Source organism: Vicia villosa, linkage group LG1, assembly GCF_029867415.1.
Source record: "Vicia villosa cultivar HV-30 ecotype Madison, WI linkage group LG1, Vvil1.0, whole genome shotgun sequence".
NCBI lineage: Eukaryota > Viridiplantae > Streptophyta > Magnoliopsida > Fabales > Fabaceae > Vicia > Vicia villosa.
The window spans coordinates 50,287,191-50,306,056 of NC_081180.1; the positions used below are offsets into that span (position 1 = coordinate 50,287,191).

The 18,866-nt window shown below is 36.3% G+C and overlaps 2 protein-coding genes and 1 long non-coding RNA gene across 3 annotated transcripts; all 3 read left to right on the forward strand.

The window, feature by feature from the left end:
- The first annotated feature begins 14,975 nt into the window (after window positions 1-14,975).
- Window positions 14,976-15,840, forward strand: LOC131605837 (uncharacterized). Its single transcript, XM_058878147.1, has 2 exons — window positions 14,976-15,450; window positions 15,545-15,840. Exons 1-2 carry the CDS (start codon window positions 15,072-15,074, stop codon window positions 15,553-15,555), a joined length of 390 nt encoding a protein of 129 aa, XP_058734130.1. The 5' UTR covers window positions 14,976-15,071; the 3' UTR covers window positions 15,556-15,840.
- Window positions 15,841-16,557: 717 nt separating this feature from the next.
- LOC131605844 (uncharacterized) lies at window positions 16,558-17,842 on the forward strand. Its single transcript, XM_058878152.1, has 5 exons — window positions 16,558-16,771; window positions 16,858-16,932; window positions 17,012-17,298; window positions 17,402-17,593; window positions 17,680-17,842. The coding sequence occupies exons 1-5, from the start codon at window positions 16,670-16,672 to the stop codon at window positions 17,792-17,794; spliced, it is 771 nt and encodes a 256-aa protein (XP_058734135.1). The 5' UTR covers window positions 16,558-16,669; the 3' UTR covers window positions 17,795-17,842.
- Window positions 17,843-17,889: 47 nt separating this feature from the next.
- LOC131605851 (uncharacterized) lies at window positions 17,890-18,513 on the forward strand. Its single transcript, XR_009284696.1, has 3 exons — window positions 17,890-17,971; window positions 18,063-18,158; window positions 18,244-18,513. It is a non-coding gene; the product is annotated as an uncharacterized LOC131605851 (long non-coding RNA).
- Window positions 18,514-18,866: the final 353 nt, after the last annotated feature.

Below are 18,866 nucleotides of genomic sequence, written 5' to 3' on the forward strand. Positions count from 1 at the left end.
AAGATCATTGAAGTCTAAACCAGGTATTTTTTGTATCTCCATAGCTTTCATGCGTTCTTCCAACAGCTGGTATTTGTTATCACCCTGTTCGTCTTCGGAATGATAATCTTCTTCGTTAGAAGAAAGAGAGGGTTTGGCAGAACCCTGGTTGCTGTGATTGTCTTCTCGATCACCTTCACCGACTATTTCAGGGATCGGCGCCTTTTTGGACCTCTTGACTGGGATTTTGACCTTCCTTGCAAGGTGACTTAAGCCTACAGATCCTTTGGGCTTCTTTTTCTTCTTGATTATCAAGGCTTTCAGTTCTTGTTGCCCCTTTGCTAACTCCAGAATTGCTATCTGAACTTGGGCGTTCTGTGCTTCGAGATTCTTGACGCTTGTTTCGGAATCCATCCCTTCTAACTGAAATAAACAGCGAGGAGATGAGACACCTGTTATGTGAACCTGTTATGCAATGTTTATGAATGAAATGCATATGCAATGTTTTCAAGGATCTTAGAATTTAGATTTGTTAAAACAAAAGAGAAACAAACATTTATTAGTCAAACAATTTATTTCTTTTTTTTTTTTTTTTTTTGCCTCTTTACAAAATAAAATAAAGAAAATAAAGGATTCCTCAAGCCTCCCATGGACGCTTTCTCTTTGCACCCAGGAATTTGTTGATCTGCTGTTCTTCCTGGAGTTGTCTAGTGAGCTCCAACACTTTCCTCTCATAGTCTTGACAGTGTGCTTTGAAGGTGTCTCTTTCTTCTCTTAGTTGAACCCAAGATTTTTGCAGCTCTTCCAGGTCAGTCGGCATGTCCGGATATAGAACAACTCGAGGTTCGTCCCCTTCGACTTCTGGCTCAATAGTTACAGGTAGAATAGCGGGATATGGCATGATGAACTTCTGAGCACGAGCCCGCACCCATTTGAGGTAAGGCTCCATGGGAATAGAGTTCCATTGTCCTAAAGTCTTGCTTTCTATTTTGTAGACACTGCCCCACGCATGTATAAACCTTCGTCGATGTCTTTGGGAATCATCTTCGTAGTCGAACACAATGCCACGGATAATCATGTCATGAGGGCCGTTTCTTCGTGCATATCCAAATTGGCGCAAAGCTAAAGAGGGGTTGTAAGTGATGCCTCCCTTGATGCCAAGGAGTGGCACATTAGGGTACTCTCCACAATGGTCAATGATAGTAACGTCTCTTTGAAAGAAGTTGTTCCACCGGATATCTGAATGAGACAAAGACATAATCCTGCGAGACCATTGCATCCATTGTTCGTTTCTCAACACTGATCGGGGAAGGTGTAATGTAAATCATCTAGCCAGCAGTGGTACACAGCACATAAGAGTTCCTCGTTTTTTCATGGTACGAGTGTGTAAAGAATGTAGAATGTCTCCCAGCAAAGCAGGTACCGGGTTGCGGGTTAAGAAGATGTTGATAATGTGTACACTTATGAAGTGGTCGGGATTAGGGAATAAAACCAACCCATAAATCAAAAGAGCCACAACTTCTTCAAAAGCTAGGTAACTTCTGTTTTTTAGTAGTAATCGAGCCTTTTCCATTAAGAACTTAGCAAGCAAACCCTTGACTCCACTCTTTGTTTCCCAATTGGACTCGATTTCTGACTTTCGCAAATGTAAGGCAGCAACAATGATTTCAGGTTTTCAAATTTTTTCTAAACCAGTGAAAGGTAATTGATCTCGAACAGGTAACCCAATCAGTTCAGAGAACTCTTCCAAAGTGGGTACTAACTGGTAATCAGGGAATGTAAAACAATGATGTTCGGGATCAAAGAACTGGAACAGGACCCGTATCATGTCTTCTTCAAATTTTGAGGTAACCAAATGGAGTAGGTGACCGTGCTTTTCAGTGAATTGAGCATTTTTGGGGAATTCTGATATTAAGTCCTTAAGTTCAGATGGTACTGTTGAAATGTTGATTCGGACATAATCTCTGGTAGCGGGAGCCATTACCTGCAACAACAGAACAAAGGTAAACTCTTTGATCCTTGAAATGATTAGTGAGAAAATGATATGTTTATGATGCTTATGATGTCATGATGTCAAACATGTGGCACACACAAACAAATCAAACAATAGCCTTAGGTTTAAAGGCTTGCATGAGGTTAATAGGTGATACCCTCCCCACTGAAGTTGAGTTGGTTAAAACCTGTCTTAAAATAGTATTCGGATTCTATGATCCTTGGAGACAACATCTCAATACGGCACTCGGACGACCGATCAAAACATTCCTCGAGGATAACTAACTTCGATCAATTTCAAAGCTAGTCACTTAATAGGCCACAAGTCAAGTTCAACTAAAGGTTCTAAGGCAAATTAGTGTTTAATGACATTTCGGAAGCCTAACATACTCCTTGATCGTTTTCAAGGGATATCAGTATAAACCAAAGTGTCGCACTAACGGTGACCACCAGATTAACCGTATCGGTACATGCCGTACAGTTTCCTTGGTCTATTGTCACATACTTAAGGTATCTCGAGATTCGGGTTAGAATCTTTCACACAAGCAAATACCCAAACAAACCTTTGAAAAAATAGAACAATCAAGACAAGCAATTGAAAACATCGAAGTGATCTACACTCTAAGGTAACCCCTTTTGAAAACATTTTGTTTTTGAAATCCCCAGCAGAGTCGCCAGTTCTGTCGCCCTCGGTTTTTTAAATCTCGCGTGAGATACGAACTGACTCTTCTTTTGTTTTTGAGTTTTGAAAATCAGAGAGTCGCCACCGACTTTTATTTTATCCAATTAAGGAAAGGTTTATAAAAGAAACAGAAAAAGACCTTTAAGAGATTTTGGGTTCGGGGGTAGGTTATACAAAGGGAAGGTATTAACACCCCTTTGTATCCATGGTTATCCATGGGCTCTTAATTGCTTAGCTCACTTGTTTGAATCATTTGTCTTGCCTTGAAATGCTTGTATGTGGTTTTAAAATACCCTTGTAAATTAACTTTGTAATGATCCTTGTGTGGATGTATACAAAGTGTTTTATCTTTCGAAAAGATGTTTTGAAAAAAAGATCTTTAATTTCGTAATGATCCTTGTTTGGATATATACAAAATGTTGTCTTTTTTTGAAAGTTTTTTGTTTTGAAAAAACAATGATATATGAGACATTTGTTGTTTTGATTTGATTTGAGCAAGCAATTAGGAGATCTACCCTAAGTTTATAAGGTCCTTTCCCATTTCTTTTAGAAAATTCTCCTTTGACCGGATGTAAACAAAAGTTTGGATTTGCATTTGAAACAGTAGAATTGATTTTGAAAAGAGTAACAGAGGGATTACCCTAAGAGGTGCAAGTGTGATTGTGTTCTGATTCAGATATTTTTGTCTTTGAAGTTAGTGATCTAATGCTTCAGTTTTTATCTTTGACATACACGCAGTTTTATATGTACAGAATTTAAAGTGCGGGAATGTAAAATGCGGAAAGTAAATCTACGCTATTACATCGATTGTGCGGGAAATGTAAACTACGCTATTTACATGAATTTGACAACCTATACACTTATCTATGAATTTAAATTGCAATAAGATAAAGGGAGAATATTTTTGATTTTTTTAGATGGTTGATTTTAATTAGAATTAATGCATGATTAATTTAATTAAATGAGAAAAATGAGAAATAAAATTTAAACCTAAAAATTAAGTCTAAAATATGTTCAAAATGTTTGTTAATTAATTTTAAAACAAAACTAATTTTTCTGGGAATTTTGAAATTGTTTTTGAAATTATTAAGTTAATTAACATATAATTATGCAAATAATTATACACATATATTAAACTTAAAGAGAAAAATATTCTAAATATGTACAAAATTAGCTTATAATATATAAACTTAATTTAATAAAAAGAAAATATTTTTTTCTGATTTTTTGATGGTTTAGAAATATTTAAACTGAAATATTTGAATATATATTGATTAATTAAACAAAATATTTTAATTATTAAAAAAATAAAATATTTTTGTGTCAAAAATTAAAACAATATTTTATCAACTATTTTTTGTATATTTTTCTGATTTTTAAAACTATTTTAAATTAATTTTGCAAAGAAAAATAAATAAAATAGAAAAATGTAAAAAATATATTAAATCTGGATCATGTGTGGCTAGCTGGTAAGTCCATATCATGGACTAGCGTGTCTGGGGCGTTGGATTGAGGGACTGGCATGATCTGATGGCCACTGAAGCGAAGGAGCATGGCACGTGTATCACTTGCAAAGCACTGAATCAGAGAAAATTTAAATTAAAACGCGCGCGCGCCCTGGCCACTCAGGTGAGGACACCTCATCATCTTCAACCTCTCGCCACCACTTTTAACAGCGCTTTTGTAAAAACAACGCTGTAATAAGTGAGTCTCAAACCTGCAAAATAGCGAATAGGGGTAAACTCATGCAAAAAAAATTTGCGACCTATGAAATCAACTAGCCTCGATCCACTGAGTTCAAATATGCCATTAGTTTTGTCTAATTTTGCCTCTAGCGAAAAATCCCATTTCAAGCTCATGAAACCCTAAAATGGCATACGCTTCAAACGTCCATTAAAACTCAATTAAAGCTCCAGAAACGACCAGAGCTTCAAACCAAACATAAATATGCGATTACATCTTGCTAAATATGCATGTATGATTATATTTTGGTAGATTTATGTTTGAGAAAACCGTGAGCTGTAGGGGCGTGTTCTTGAGGTTTCAAGACTTGCAATTGATCTGGATAGGTTCAGTGAAGTGTAATGATTGTGTTTGAGTGTTTATTTTGTATTGAAAATGGCTTAAACTCAGAATTCGAAATTTGAATTTCTTTGAAATTTTCAAGTTGTTACAAGCATGGTACAAGCATAGGAATGGCTATCAATTCGTGTCTCCTTTTTTTGCTGAAGCATGCTACTTTATTTATAAGCAATGAATGAGCTTCAAACTTAAGCTAAGAAGCATTGATGATCTTTGAATCTTTGAATTCTTTAATATTAAAAAGTTTGAATTCTTTGGCCATGGCTTTGAATTTTCTTCACCCTCTTGCTCTAGGCCTGCTATGTACTTCTCTTTGTTGCAGAAAATAAGCTATCTTGATGACTCAAACAAGAGACAAAGCTTTGGATAATGATCTTGCATCATTTCTTTTTAATTTCATTTTAAATGTAATAAAATTAAACCAAAAAAGAAATAAAAATGTTATGGGCCTTAGGTTGGTCGTGGGAGGCCCTTAACATTGTTAGAATCATGTTTGGATCATGGAAACTTGGCCCCTTTTGGAAAAAAAACATTTTTGATCAATGTTGGTTTCATGCATTTTCCCAAAAATTAGCCAACTTCAACAAGGCATAAATCCCTCAATTTTGATCATATGAAGGAGTTCTTGTACTTTTTAGAAACCTCAAGATGTCCTCTACAAGCCAATTTGGAAACTTTTTTTCATTTGGAGAAGTTATCTTGATGTTAAGGCCTTTGACAAAAAACCACTTTTTGTTGACTTTGAAAATGACCTGTAATGTCTGAGCTCATATTTTTCAAATGGTGAATCCAATGACCATGGGATCAATTGAATTTGAAAGATAATTGAATTTCCTTCAAAACAAGCTTTGGTTGGAATTTTTTGAATGAACGAGGAGAGAGTTATGGCCGGTCAAAGTTCAGTTGACTTTTTAGAAGAAAACCCTAATTTTGAAACTTAGGGTTTTGTTGATTTTTGATCTTTCCTTGATGAATTATGATCAACCAATGATCAAATGATGAATCTTTTGACAAAATATGGATGTTGACAAAAAATTTCATTTTTGACTGTCTGTTGACTTTTCGGTCAAACTGGTCGTCTGTTGACTGTTTGAGCTGCTGACTGTGCGTCTGAGCGAATTGAAGTTTGAAAATTTGTATGGTGGTACTTTGAGACATATGGAGGTCCATGAAATCCATTTGAGGTCTCAAAAAACTTGTTCTCCTGAAAAAAAACAAAAACCCTAGTTAAGGACTGTTTGTGTAGGAGACAGTTAAGCGTACCTGATTTTTGTGCAGTGCTGAGTCTTTGCTGATCATGTGATTATCAGAAGACTTCTAGAACAAAAATCTTGGAATTTTGAAATGCAAAAGATTGATTTGATTGATGGTGCTAAACACGGAGAATCGTGTTGTCAGCGGGTTTGACTGTCAACTGGCTGTCCGGGTATTAACGTAACAGTTAAAGTGAAAATTCAACAGTTAAAGTTAATTTTTTTCTTTTTGTTTTTTGTTATGTTAATGGTGAAAACTTATTTACATGAGTTGTTAGAAAAACACAAATATAATAAATAAATAAAATATACTGTACGCGAACGAAATTACCGATAATAACCTTGAAAAATATTTAATGCGCAGAAAAATATATATTTAACAGGCAGAAAACACACAAAATATTATCTGGATAATTAAACTATAGTACGATAGATAGTACGACATTTAATACTGACAGTACAAATATTACATAATATAATGAACAGTACGACAAATAAACGGTACATTATTTGAAAATGAAAGATACGACAAACTTTAAAAATGACGATTAAAAACCCATGCTATAAATAACAACATATAGATGATTGGGAGTGTAAGCAACCCAGGTCCGCATTTTTCAGGACTATGCAAACAGAAAAAGGACATGATCACCACCAAGACGGTGATGACCATAAGAAAACACGTATCCATCCACTTCGCCATTTTTGCCAGGGAAGAAGAGAAAACAAATATGAGGTAGAAATTTGAGAAATGAGTTGAAATTTGATGTGAGAATTTATGGAAAAAATGAGAGGTATTTATAGAGTGAAAAGAAGGATAGAGACGTTGGGGAATGAAGTGATTCCGTACAAAAAAGGAAAATTTGAGTGGTAGTAGGATTTGAAAGAAAGTGTATGACAGGGTTTGAAAAGAGAGATGTATAGAATAAAGTTAGGATTTGATTTTGAAAGAAAGAGATTTGAAAAGAAAGGAAAAGATTTTGAAAATAATAGAATATAGTACAAAAATTAGTGGGAAACAAAAACTAATAATTATTTACTCGTTACTAGTACAGTCTGAATCCCCGGACTCTGCGCCTGCAAAAAAATTAGTTCTGTACCAATTGCGTCAGTACTATTTATCTGCAAATAAATCTCAAATAAACAGTGTGTGTGAAGTGATAAACAGTAATTGGCGTTTGGGTAAGAATAAATTCAACAGCAAACCAAAATACCGTATAAGAAAAATTCTAAAAACCGAGTATTCATAAAAATCAGGATATTTGTGAAATAAAATCCAAGATTATATGAAACTCCCAATTTTTAGACAGAAGTCTGTTGTCTTCTTCTTGAAAAAGATGCGGGCAAATTTTGGGGTATAACAGCATATAATACGTTAGACTTGTCCCATTTAACGTCTTGAACACAGTTATGCACGTTAAATTGATCAACAAGGTATAAATACATGAATTCGAAATCTCACCATCTTACCTCCGGCGAAGATGAGAGGGGAGGTTCTGGACAATTGGGGCCTTGATCAATGATCGTGTTCAACCCCTGGGGACCTCAGGAAGGAACTGGAACGATTAAAAGTGGCTGAAAACTACTGAGAATGATCTTTGGACGTGCCCTAATATCTTGAACTTTTTGAAAGTTGGAGGCGTGTTTTGAAGGCAAGGATTCGTCCACCCTTGTGCTTAGGCAATTGCAGTATATATAGGTGATCAATTAGGGTAGAAATATTGGAAAGAAAATATGCCTTGATCACAAAGAAATTTTATTTTGATTTTTGCACAAAAACCTTCTATTTTGGATTGCCTTCTATCTCCATGCCCTTTTCACGTGTTATAGGATTGGATATTCGATCAATATGTATGGATATCAATTATATGATCTTCCTATTTATTTATGATTTTATTTGATTTTATATTGATTTTAAATGAATAAAAACAAATATAAATGAAATAAAATCATGAAATAAATAACTTTTTATCAATGGACCTCTTTTGACTGATTAAAAATGATGGGAAATCGAATCTTTTGATTAAAAACTAATATTTCATATTTATATGACTTACTCATATTTAAATGAATTAAAATTCAAATAAATAAAATAAATCTTATAAAATAATTAGTTTAAAGGTCCATATAAAGCCTATAGACATGTTTCAAATTCATATTTTAGGTCCATTGATCTAAAAAGTCCATTTTGCTCACATTGACTTTTGTGCATTTCTCCAAAATTGACCAACTTCAACAAGTCATAGCTCTCTCAGTTTTTATTGTATGGAGGTACTCCAGGACTTTTTATAAAGCTCAACATGTCCTCTAAAGCCTCCTTTTGGTTTCATCTCAATTAAGTTTACCATGTTCAAGTTATGAGCTTTGAGAAAATATGACTTTTCGCGATCCTTTAGAAGGACCTGTAATGTTTTGGCTCATATCTCCCAAATGGTGCATTTTTAGACTTGGCTTGTGAGACACGAAATTATAGAGAATCCAATTTCCTACAAAATGAGCTTTGGATGGAAAATTTATGATGTTCCATGTGGGAGTTATGGCTGGTCAAAGTTCAGTTGACTTTCTCCCATGAAAACCCTAATTTAGAAACTTTTGGAATTGTTGATTTCTGATCTTTCCTTTATGAACCATGATCAATTCTTGATCAAATGGTGAATGATACTTCAATACGAGGATGTTGACAAAAAATCAGGAGTTTTGACTGTACTTTGACCACAATTGACTTTTAGGTCAACTCAGTCGACTGTTTATTTTCTGAGCAATTGAGTGATCAATCTTTTGGATTAAGACCTGAAGCTTGTCATAAAGGTAGTGTGGGATATCATTGACCATATGAAATGTATTGGAGCTTTTGATCCATTGATTTTCCTCAGAACAACAAAATCCTAGTTCTTTGATTCTTGTTTAGGAGAGGGTGTCTTTGAGCTTTGTACCTTGATTTGAATTTGAATAGGAGAAATAGTATGGGCAAATTTTGGGGTATGACAAGAGTGCACATAGGAAGCGTGAAATGACGCGATTCGGATGTGTGTGTATGAATTTTTAGAGTTCAAATTTGGACAGTGGACATGGTAGGAATGATAAGACCACCAGATGTTTTGGTTATATGTTTGACTGCTATGTCTTTGCATGGTTGTTTGGATGTTGTGCGACTGGGATGTTGGTATTCTAATTTTTTTGAGGCTGTTCAGAAGTTGTATATGTCGTGGAACTTTATGTCCTTATCTAGGATGGTGTCTCGTTTCCATGGTGATGATTCGAGTGCATGTAGCTAATTCCTTTGATGGGGGATTAGGGGTGTATTGCCTTTGATGATGGTAACAATCTGGTTGCAGTTTGGTTGACTAGTGCATTGTGTGGGCATTGCATCTTGTTCTTGTTCTTGTTGGTTGTGTCTTGGTTATTTCTTGTGTTTTGGTGTTAGTCGATGAGTGCATTGTATGGGCATTGCATCTCGTTGTCGTTGTTGTGTTTTGGTTGTTTTGCTTTTAGCTAGAGTGATTCGTTGTTGGTGCTGATTGTGTCGTTGCTTTCGTGGCTTGATAGTTGGTTAGTCGGAGGTGAGAGCGTATCCAGGTTTGTTTGCGTTTGGGATATTTCCGAGGACGGAAATGTTCTAAGTGGGGGAGAGTTGTAACGCCCAGAAAAATAAGTATATGCTTAATTTGGACGTTTGTGACGTTTATTGGAATTTTACCATTTTAAGTCGTTTCAGTCGGTATTAGTTCGGGATGGCGGACTAATATTTAATTGAAGGTTTTCATATTTTTGGTACTGGAAATATTATTAAGGTAATATTTTGCGTTTTGGGGTTTTTCTGAGCAATTGAGTTTAGACCGTAAAGTAGATATTTTGTTGAGATATTTTGGAGAAGTAGGGGGAAGATAGAAAAGAATATAAGGAAAGAAAGAAGAGAGAAAGAAAAGGAAGAGAGAAAGAAGAAGAGCAAAGATGGAGAGAAAGTGAAGAAGGGGGTTTTGGAGAAGATGAAGAATCAAACCAAGGTAAGGGGGTGAATCTAATTTATCTTGAATGTATGATTCTTATAGTCTTGTTTTTGTTCTTGTTCTTGTTCTTCTTGTTCCATTTCCATAACTTTCTTGTGTGGTCTTTGATTGATCTAGGCTTGTTTGAGAATGATTGTATGATGATTAAATGATATCTTTGTTGTGTGTGTTTGATGAGTTTCCATTTTCTTTCCCATTTCCATGGCTTGATTGAGTTTGAAGAAAAAGTTAGGTTTTGAGAAAGATTAATGAATCAACCATGAAAAGTTTGATGTTAGGTTGTTTCTATAGTATGTATGTGTTGTATTGGTGTTATAATGGTGTTTTAGAGTGGTTTTGGTGGGTATAAGGGGATTTGAACAATTCTGGTTCGTGCTGGTTTTTTCTGGATTTTCGCAGGTCCGCTGAGTGGAGTTTTCGTTGGCTCGCTTCTGGCAGGGTCCGCTGAGCGGAGCTCAAGCGGCCAACAACATTTTTTGTTTTTCCGAAACTTTGAAACCTTGTAACTTTTGATCCGTAACTCCGTTTTATACGTCGTTCGAAGCGTTAGGAAGCTAGTTGGATGTTCTATATGATGGTATAGGCTTGGTTAGCTTGTGATTAATTGGTTATGAGGTGTTGTTGATGAAAACACATAATTGTTTATATGTGCGATACGATTGGTAAATAATCATAGTGCTTGGTTGTAATTGTTGTTGATGTGTGGATTAATATGAAATCATGTTCGTATGTGTTATGTATTAATGAGTGTTCATTCTTGATATGTGACGATGTTTGGTTGTTTGTTGTTAACATGATATGTGGCCTTATGGCAAGTAACTGTTGTTATTGAGGTATTGATGAAGTTGTGGGCCGATGACCAATATTAATTTGATGTGTATATGTGTGTTATACGTTCATCTATGCCGATGTGGCCAGTATGTTTTGACGGTGAATGTGTGTTGTGTGCTTATGAACGTCTGTGTAGTAATTATGGTGTGATATAATTGATAACGATGTTGTTAATTGGTGATGTATCTTTTTGGATAGAATATAAACGGTGTAACGTGAGTATGTGACCGTGTTATATTGTTGATGATGTTGTTGTCATGTAATAGAGTCATATATTTGCACAGCATAACATTTCAATACGTTAATGGCGGAATGCTATTAACAGGTGGCCTGAATTGGAAATTTTTACCAGTGGGAGCTTAATGCTCGGTAAATGTGTATTTGCCCGTGTGGCAAGAGGTCATCAGTGGGGGATAAATGCTCGATGACGGTTTGTCGTAGCTTACTGCTCGACAACGGTGTATTTTCCTGAGGGAAAGAAGTCCCATCATAATGCTCGGCAAGGTGTATTTGTCATAATGACAAGGAGGAGTTTACTTCGGATTTGGGTACCACATGCATATGCATAGTTGAGTCTCATTCATCATTGTCTGTCTTTATAATCTATGTTATCATTCATGTGTCGCATTACTTATATATTGATTGTGGTTGACTTAGTGGATTACTTTGTTGTATGATTCTTGATGATACTTGTTGGCATTACAATATTTATCATGCTTCTTCATTATAAATTATATTCTCACCCTTCTGCTGATTTGATGCTTGAGTGGCATCCTGCAGATTAGCCGCTTTGGGAATCTTTTGGATGAGGTAGTTCTCTAGTTGGTCTCGTCGGTTGCTCTGATACGTAACACCGGATAGTCGGGAGTCTGTTGTTATTTATTTGTATATGTTTGAAGAAGATCTTGCGGATTGTCCCAAAATGTTTGAGAGGTTGGTAAGCGATGCAGAGAAACCGTTGTATGATGGTTGTTCAAAATTCACAAGATTGTCTGCGGTGTTAAAGTTGTACAACTTAAAGGCGGACAATGGATGGTCGGATAAAAGTTTCACAGAGTTATTAGCCCTTATGAAAGATATGCTACCAGAGGATAATGTTCTTCCCAATCGAACGTATGAAGCCAAAAAGATGTTGTCCTCTATTGGCATGAGCTATGATAAGATACATGCATGTCCAAACGATTGCGTTTTGTTTCGAAACGAGTATGCAGCGTTGAATGAGTGTCCTAAATGTGGTGCCCCTCGATATAAGAAAAAGTTGTCTCCTGCTAAAGTCTTATGGTATTTTCCTATAATTCCGAGATTTAGACGCATGTATCGTAGTGAGGCCGATTCAAGACACTTGACTTGGCATGCAGATGAAAGAATTATTGATGGAAAGTTGCGACATCCGGCAGACTCACCACAATGGATGAAAGTTGATACTGATTATCCTGAATTTGGAAAAGAAGCAAGAAACCTTCGGTTGTCATTGTCTACTGATGGAATGAACCCGCATGGTATTCAAAGTATCTCGCATAGCACATGGCCTGTGATTCTTATGATCTATAACCTACCTCCGTGGCTATGTATGAAGCGTAAGTACATGATGTTATCTATGCTAATTTCTGGGCCTAAACAACCAGGGAATGACATAGACGTATACTTGGCACCGTTAATCGAAGATTTAAAGTTTTTGTGGGACAACGGTGTGGAGGTTTACGATGGGTATAGGAAGGAAAGTTTCAACTTGAGGGCGATGTTGTTTGGAACAATTAATGATTTTCCAGCATACGGAAATCTATCCGGGTAGAGCAATAAAGGTCAAAAGGCGTGTCCCGTTTGTGAAGATGAAACCGATACGACACGATTGGAGCTTTGTCAGAAGAATGTCTTTCTCGGCCATCGTAGATTCTTAAATTCTAATCATCACTACCGTGGGTGGAGAAAAGCATTCAACGGAAAGGCCGAACATGGTACAGCCCCGCCTTTTTTGTCAGGTGATCACATTTTTGAAAAGGTGAAAGATGTGAGCACTCAGTTTGGCAAGCCTTTTGCACATTCACTTGTCAATGGTGGGTGGAAGAAGAAGTCCATTTTTTTTGAACTTCCATATTGGAAGTCGTTGTACGTAAGACATTTCCTGGATGTTATGCATATTGAAAAAAATGTATTTGACAGCGTCATAAGTACATTACTCAATATACAAGGAAAGTCTAAGGATGGCCTTAACATAAGGAAGGACATGGTAAACATGGGGATGAGAACTGAATTGGGACCCGTGACGAAAGGAAGACGAACATATCTGCCACCTGCTGTTTACACTCTATCTAGAAAGGAGAAGAAAACATTGTGTAAGTTCCTCAGTGAAGTTAAAGTTCCAGAAGGCTACTCTTCAGATATTAGAAGACTTGTGTCCATGAAAGACCTCAAGTTAAAGAGTTTGAAGACGCATGATTGTCATGTTATAATGGAACATTTTTTACCAATAGGTATACGTTCTATTCTGCCAGAAAAAGTAAGAAGCGCAATAACTAAGCTGTGTTTCTTCTTCAGGTCAATTTGCAGTAAGGTGGTCGATCCCGCGATCTTACCAACATTGCAAAAAGAGATAGTTGTTACTTTATGTGATCTTGAAATGTATTTTCCTCCCTCGTTTTTTGACATAATGGTTCATCTAGTCGTTCATCTTGTGAAAGAGACACAATTGTGCGGACCAGCTTATATGAGATGGATGTACCCTGCTGAACGTTATATGAAAATATTAAAAGGGTACGTGAAAAACAGAAGTCGACCGGAGGGTTGTATTGCCGAACGATACGTTGTTGAAGAAGCGGTTGAGTTTTGTACTGAATATCTGTCAAATGTTCAATCAATTGGACTCCCCAAATCTCATATTGTCGAAAAAAAAGAAGGAAAAAGGCTAATTGGAAATAAAGTTGTGACAGTATCAATGGTCGAACGGGATCAAGCGCACTTGTATGTTCTGCACAATGAGATTGAGGTTGAGTCGTATGTTGAAATGCACAAGGTTGTTCTCCGAGATTTAAATCCAAATAGAAATGAGAACTGGATAGTACGAGAGCACAATCGAAGTTTCATACCGTGGTTTAGGGATCATATTTATTCAAAGTATCGTTCAGATCCTGCTTCAGTAACAGAAAGGTTGAGATGTTTAGCCTATGGTCCAACTGTAATTGTGCTTTCTTATAGCGCATACGCTATTAATGGATACACATTTTATACCAAAGAACAGGATGATAAAAGTACTATGCAAAATAGTGGTGTTACCTTGGTAGCTGAAGCAATGCACATATCAAGTGCGAATGACTTAAATCCGAAATTTGCAAATTTGTCATATTTTGGGGTTATCGAGCGTATTTTGGTGTTTGATTACGCGAAGTTTCAGATTCCTGTATTTGGTTGCAAGTGGGTTGAAAATAATAGTGGCATACGAATGGATAAGTCAGGATTTTTGCAAGTGGATCTCAATAGGGTAGGGTACAAAGATGAGCCTTTCATTCTAGCCTCTCAAGCTAAACAAGTGTTCTATGTCAATGATCCGACAAGTACGAAATGGTCTATAGTGCTTTTATCTAACAAAATAGTTGATGAAAACATTGAAGATCAAGGTGATATTGGTGTTGGCATTGAATCTTGTACAAGAAACGATCAAAATGAGAATGAATCTTGTACTAGAAATGATCATAATGAGGGTATTTGGATCAATCCAACCGTCCGCGTTGTTAAGAGACGCGTAGAACACAATCCTACCAAGAAAAGAAAGAGACGTTAGTGATAAAGGTAATAGTATACATATTCCGACTAATTTGTTTTGTTCAATTTGTACCGATTGTTTTAATCAATAGTATAGTACTTATTCAATTTTGGTGCATATTCTCGTTTTGTACATAACTTTTGAACCATGTATCCGTTTGTCGACTTCTTTACATGTAACTATACTATTTTGACGATTCTGGAGCTGCTCATGCACTTATCTTTACATTTCGGGACTGTTTTTTTATCGGTTTTGCTTCTGCCCGTAATCAAAAGTCGGGCTTAGGGTCTGAATTTCGGAAAACCGACTTTATTTTTGAGTCCGTGGGGACGTTTTACCATAGCCATGTAAATTTCGTTCAATTCCGAGAACTTTCTTTTTTGACGCTTATTTTGATTTGTACCGATTTCGTTTCCGATACACTTGTACATGCATGGTTTGACTTCCATTTGACTTGTATAGATTGTTAGCTTATTAATAGTGTACTAATGTGCTTTAGTTTGTTTGATACAGGTTCAATGGCTCCGGATGGAGATGCTCCTAAAGAAAACTCACAAGAAAACTCACAAGAAAGAGATGCTCAAGAAAGAGATGCCACGGATACAAATGCTCCACCTGATACTGAAGCAAAAGAAGTTGCACGAGGCATCACCATTATGAAGGGAATCGTTCGACATAGAGACCAAGGATTAGTATACCGTTTGGATTGGAATTCTGATAAACAAGCAATTGGTCCTAATTCTGCAAAGTTGACAAGCTATATTGGTACACTTGTTCGTATGCATATTCCGGTCTCCACAGCTAAATGGAATCTGAAAAGCGAAGAGTTGGATGCGAAAAAAAAAAGCGATTTGGGACGAGCTTCAGGTATATATCATATATGGCTAATTGTTGTTATTATCTTGACGATAAATTGTTTAAATTACTTATACTAACACACTATGCGTATGTTTTTTTACAGAGGACTTTTGAGATACCAGATGATCGTAGACGCTACATACTTAGTTTGGCCGGCAAAAGATATAGAGGGTGGAAAGCTTTTTTGACAAACACCTATCTTAAGGATAAAGATGGAAACTTTCTTGAAGAGGCACCGGGACGGCCAAAAAAGTATGAGATCTTCATTGGTGAAAAAGATTGGACTGAGTTTGTAAATCAAAGAGATGAAGATTTTCGGAAAAGGAGTGCCACGAATAGCGCGAGAGCATCCAAACCCGCGTATCCATACAAAAAAGGGCGTATGGGATATGCACGCTTAGAGGATAAACTTGTAAGTAAATAGAAATGCATTTTAATTAATTGTCTAAATGTGTTTTATTTGACGATTTTATCATTTGTGTCAATGCATAGTTAGAGGAGACTAAAAGTGAGGAAACCTCACTTCCTGTACATGTGTTGTGGAGGGAAGCTCGTGTGGGCAAGAATCAAGTTGTCGATCCCGAAGTTCAGAGAGTTTTTACTGAATGTGTAAGTATAATACTGTGTCTTTAATTAAATCAAATGTTTTTTAATATATAAATGGATTTTTAATGTAAATGAATTACAGGAGACCTTGTCGCAATCGGCATCCACCGATGAGGGGAGCGTACTTAGTAGAGCACTAGATGCTCCTGAGTATCCCGGTCGGGTGAGGGGTAAGGGTCATGGTGTGACTCCAACCTCTTTTTACAAGAGTCCTAGGAGAAGAAATCCTACCAATGAAGAAGTGTTGCAAAAGTTGCAGGAATTGCAAGCACAAGTCTCTGAATTGCAAAGAGATAAAGAGGTGTGTATATGAGAGCAAAGTGCAACACTTCATCGGTGAAAGAAACTAGTGATAAGGCTAGTATCAACTATCAAAGGAAATTTCCCGAGGTAATTATAACTTTTTTACCTTTTAAATTGTTCTATTTTATTAATGATAATGACTTTATATTTACTATTGGTTTAGGGCATTTCATCTTGCCAACTATACTTATCGGAACCGAATTATCGACTAGTTGGCAAGGGAAAAGTGCACAACACTTTGGGAGATTTACTTCACCATAGACCGCTCCCGGATGGACACCTGAAAGTATCGGTGGATGTTGTAGTAGATCATGATGCGATGCTACCGGTACCTGACATGGTCTCAGAGACAACATTGCTGCGAGATGCAATAGGATCATTTGTTGCATGGCCCTCGGAGCTCATTACCATTAGTGATGAGGTATATTGAAAACGATTATCAATCATTTAGTTTTCGAATGTCAATTCTAAACCGTTTATTAATTATTTTTTACATTTTAATTTTAGACTGCTCCTATAAAACCCGCAATTAAGGGTAAAGGGATTTTACAGGAGGAGGAGTCCGTTGCATCACTAAAAGAGGTACATTTAAAGTGTTAATAATTAATCTGAATCTAAATCTGCATGATTTTATATTTTACCTAACTTATATGATTTTTAGGCATCCGCTCGGGAGTCACAACAAGTGACGCAGCAAGTTCGTACCGTACCACCCACTGGTCCTCCGAAGCCAGCGGGAAAAAAAGGCGGTGCTTTTGTGCCTCGATACCGGTCGACGCTCGCAACAATGGTTGATATGTCCGATATGAAGGATGGTGCTTTACGTGAAATCGATATGGATGAAAGTGTCTTCGGTATTGAATTCAAGTCACTTATTACAATTGATGACTTGGAGGAGATTTTTAGGCATGATCAACTAGGCGTCACTAACATGCACTCATACATCCGGTAATATTCACTCATCCGATATATTATTTAATTAGTCCCACAATATAATTTATTTACACATTTCAATGAAAATAATCTAATGTTTATTATGTTTTTATTTAAGGTTGTTGTATGACAGAGTGTTGCGCGGGAATCCATTGTCTAACAGATTCCGTTTCGTGTCTTCCGCCCATTGCAGCGGAATGGCAATTGCTTCAGAACCGGAATCAGTTAGACAGCGCTTAGTCGATAGATTCATGTCCACCGGCAATACAGAAAGTCTGCATCTTTGGGCGTATAATACCCGACCAGTAGGGTTAGTTTCTCATTCTTTGTTCATCTAATCTCTGTTTCTTTTGTGTATAGCAAAATTTTCATATAACCTATTGTTTTAATTTATAGAGCACACTGGTTGCTGCTTGCTATCAACCCTATAAGGGAAGTCGTGTATTATCTGAATTCGGTAAATGGTGAATGGACCAATTATCCGGCTATGAAGGACATCGTTGATTTGTAAGTGGGATCGTTCTAAATATATATTCGTGTATATTTATATATTTACTTATTTGTGGGATTGATCTAAACATATGCTTTTATATATTTGTTAATTAGATCAATACAAGTGTTCCGAAGTCAACGGGACGCACAGGTATCCCGAACTAAATCTAACAACATTACTTGGATCCAAGTGCAGGTACATTATTTTTCACAATTTTGCTTATAATATATTTATGCTACTTGATAAAACAAGACAACTATAGAATCTTATTTGTTTTTCTATGTAGTGTCCGCAACAGCGAAACAGTTACGATTGCGGATACTTTGTATTGAGGTTTATGAAAGAAATCCTTCAGGCAAATCAATTAGAGATTCCGCTCACGGTATGAATTTATAACTTAAGATAATTTCATATAATTTATTACATTTAACTAAATGTATCATTCATATTATGTTTTTGTTTTGTAGTACCTTGACGAATTCCGTGCTGCTGGGTACCCGAGACTTAAGTTAGAAGAAATAAAAGAGGATTTGTGTCAATTTTATATTAAGCGCTTTTTCATGTAGGATTTGTGTCGATTTGAACTATAATATTATTGATGTTGTAATGATGTATATATATAATTTTGGATATTATAATGGTATTATATTAGTATATATATTGTCTTACTGATGGCTGAAATAATATCGTCGAAAATAAATTACAGGTCGAAAATATTACAGGTTGAAAACATATTACAGGTCGAAAATATTACAGGTCGACTGGGAGGATTAAATTACAGGCTGCACATTAAAATACCTCATTTAGCAACGACAGCGCTTTTAAAAAGCGCTCTTAAAGGTCCACCTACTAAAGCGCTTCTTTGTAAAAGCGCTGCCAAAGATTAATAAAAAAGCATAAAAAATAAAAAATAAAACTCAACATACGAAAGCGCTTTTGGAAAAGCGCTCTTATAGGGGGGGCTATCAGAGCGCTTTTTCCAGAAAAAGCGCTCTTAAAGCCCACCCTATAAGAGCGCTTTTCCAAAAGCGCTTTCGTATGTTGCGTTTTTATTTTTTATTTTTTACTCTCACAGGGGGGCTATCAGAGC

Bases quoted from the DNA above. Each gene is read 5' to 3' on its own strand.
- LOC131605837 (XM_058878147.1), top strand. From the start codon at position 15,072: ATGTGCTTTAGTTTGTTTGATACAGGTTCAATGGCTCCGGATGGAGAT.
- LOC131605844 (XM_058878152.1), top strand. From the start codon at position 16,670: ATGCTACCGGTACCTGACATGGTCTCAGAGACAACATTGCTGCGAGAT. The intron at 16,933-17,011 runs GTACATTTAAAG...TATGATTTTTAG, and splicing joins CCGTTGCATCACTAAAAGAG to GCATCCGCTCGGGAGTCACA. The intron at 17,299-17,401 runs GTAATATTCACT...TTTTTATTTAAG, and splicing joins AACATGCACTCATACATCCG to GTTGTTGTATGACAGAGTGT.